This window comes from Aspergillus fischeri, genomic scaffold (genome assembly GCF_000149645.3).
Source record: "Aspergillus fischeri NRRL 181 1099437635521 genomic scaffold, whole genome shotgun sequence".
Taxonomy (NCBI): domain Eukaryota; kingdom Fungi; phylum Ascomycota; class Eurotiomycetes; order Eurotiales; family Aspergillaceae; genus Aspergillus; species Aspergillus fischeri.
The window spans coordinates 44-2,424 of record NW_001510310.1 but is presented as its reverse complement, the minus strand read 5'-3'; the positions used below and the strand labels follow the sequence as shown (position 1 = coordinate 2,424).

At 27.7% G+C, this 2,381-nt stretch overlaps 1 protein-coding gene across 1 annotated transcript, besides 1 other annotated feature; it reads left to right on the top strand.

Annotated features, from left to right (window-relative positions):
* Positions 1–1,740: 1,740 nt before the first annotated feature.
* Positions 1,741–1,766: a microsatellite.
* A 169-nt stretch (positions 1,767–1,935) lies between these two features.
* NFIA_046330 (ATP synthase subunit C family protein) lies at positions 1,936–2,154 on the top strand (the record flags this gene model as incomplete). The annotated part of the gene is made up of 1 exon (XM_001267676.1): positions 1,936–2,154. A coding segment is annotated over one exon (219 nt), but the record flags the coding sequence as incomplete, so codon positions are not given.
* Between the last annotated feature and the right edge of the window lie 227 nt (positions 2,155–2,381).

Below are 2,381 nucleotides of genomic sequence, written 5' to 3'. Positions count from 1 at the left end.
TTAAAAAATTGTAAAAATATATTTCCCTATTTTGATACTTATACATTATTAACTAAAAAATCTACTAGTTATATTTTATGAAAAGAAATATATGAAGATTTGTTAAAAAAATATCATTTAGACCCAATTAAAAGGATAGAGATGATTGAAAAAACTAGATTGATAAATAAAATTAATTAAAATATTAGGGAAAAAAAGTAAAGGTTTAACGTGCAAGTTTTGAAGCTCTTAGGACAGATGTAAAAGGATATAAGATCCAAAAGAGCAAATATTCTATAATGAATATACCTTATACTTAGTTAATGTTTAGTTATTACTACTTGCAACTCTTAAGTGTAACGTATATATAATTTGGTATATATTGTTATACTTATCAATTAATATATAATTGATAAAAGGAAAAGTTAGTATAAACATTAGCGATACTAGTGTTAACGGTCAATGAATTTTCATGTTTAAAGACCGTCGGTTATTTAAGTGACCGCTACAGACTGGTTCACTGGTAGGTGGCTGAAATGCTGCTTAATGTACAGTCGGTTCCTTCCATATTTTATATATGCACAAGCCCAGAATTATATAATTACTGGTACCTGGATTTAATAAATGAACATCAATATATTGATGATAAGTTAAATTTGAAGGAATGGATTCTTCGGACATCCTGAAGTTTATATCTTAATTATACCAGGATTTGGTATTATTAGTACAGTTATTGCAGCGGGATCTGGTAAAAATGTATTTGGTTACTTAGGTATGGTTTACGCTATGATGTCTATTGGTGTTTTAGTTTCTTAGTTTGAAGTCATCACATGTATACAGTTGGTTTAGACGTGGATACAAGAGCTTACTTCACAGCTGCTACTTTAATTATTGCAGTACCTACTGGAATTAAAATATTCAGTTGATTAGCTACATGTTATGGTGGTTCATTACACTTAACACCTCCTATGTTATTTGCATTAGGATTTGTTGTATTATTCACAATTGGTGGATTGAGTGGTGTTGTTTTAGCTAATGCATCACTTGATGTTGCTTTCCATGATACTTACTATGTTGTTGCTCATTTCCATTATGTTTTATCTATGGGTGCTGTGTTTGCATTATTTAGTGGTTGATACTTCTGAATACCTAAATTATTAGGTTTATCTTATGATCACTTCGCAGCTAAAGTACACTTCTGAATCTTATTTGTAGGTGTTAATTTAACATTCTTCCCACAACACTTCTTAGGTTTACAAGGTATGCCTAGAAGAATTAGTGATTATCCTGATGCTTTCTACGGTTGAAACTTATTAAGTAGTATAGGTTCTATTGTTAGTGTTGTAGCTACATGATATTTCTTAACAATTATTTACAAACAATTAACAGAAGGTAAAGCAGTTTCAAGATACCCTTGATTAACTCCACAATTATTTAGTGATACATTCCAAGTATTATTCACTAGAAATAATAGTTCATTAGAATGATGTTTAACTAGTCCACCTAAACCTCATGCTTTTGCAAGCTTACCTTTACAATCAGGAATTAACCCGAGTGGAATAATTTAAACAATTAAAGCGAAGCTATAAAATTATTACTTTGCGATTGTAATAAATATTTAACTAATATAAACGTAAAATATGCATTAGTAACTGAACCTTCAATAGATCAGTGTGCTGAAGTTATAAATATAATCAATCAATTGATTAGTTGTAAGGTATATATTATATTATTAAACGTGATATTTTACAATATAATAATTTAATAAATTAATTAATTAATTAATTTATAGCTATTTATTGTAAAACATATTAAAATATAATAAGATACAATAAGATTTAAATCTTACACACATTTGATTATATATATTATATTTAAGTTTTAGTGTTTATAAATAATTCTTTATTAGTTAAGGTTACCTTACTTAAATGGTTGTACACAAATATTTAATCTAAAATGCTACAAGCTGCTAAAATTATTGGAACAGGATTGGCTACAACAGGTTTAATTGGTGCTGGTGTAGGTATCGGTGTTGTATTCGGTGCATTAATACTAGGTGTTGCTAGAAATCCTTCATTAAGAGGACAATTATTCTCATATGCTATCTTAGGTTTCGCTTTTGCTGAAGCTACTGGATTATTCGCATTAATGATGGCTTTCTTATTATTATATGTTGCTTAATATATAATTTTTATTTAATCAAAACCTTTTTAGTATAAAAAAAATGATTGATATAACACTACTAAAAAAAATTGATAGATAAAATATTTCTTTTAAAAGTCTCCTATCACCTTTGTCCTTTCTCTTTAAGGGTAAGGACTAGTTTTACATAATCCAAATTTAGAGGTAAAACCTTATTGTTATCAATAAAAATCGTCATTACTAACATTTAACATATAGAG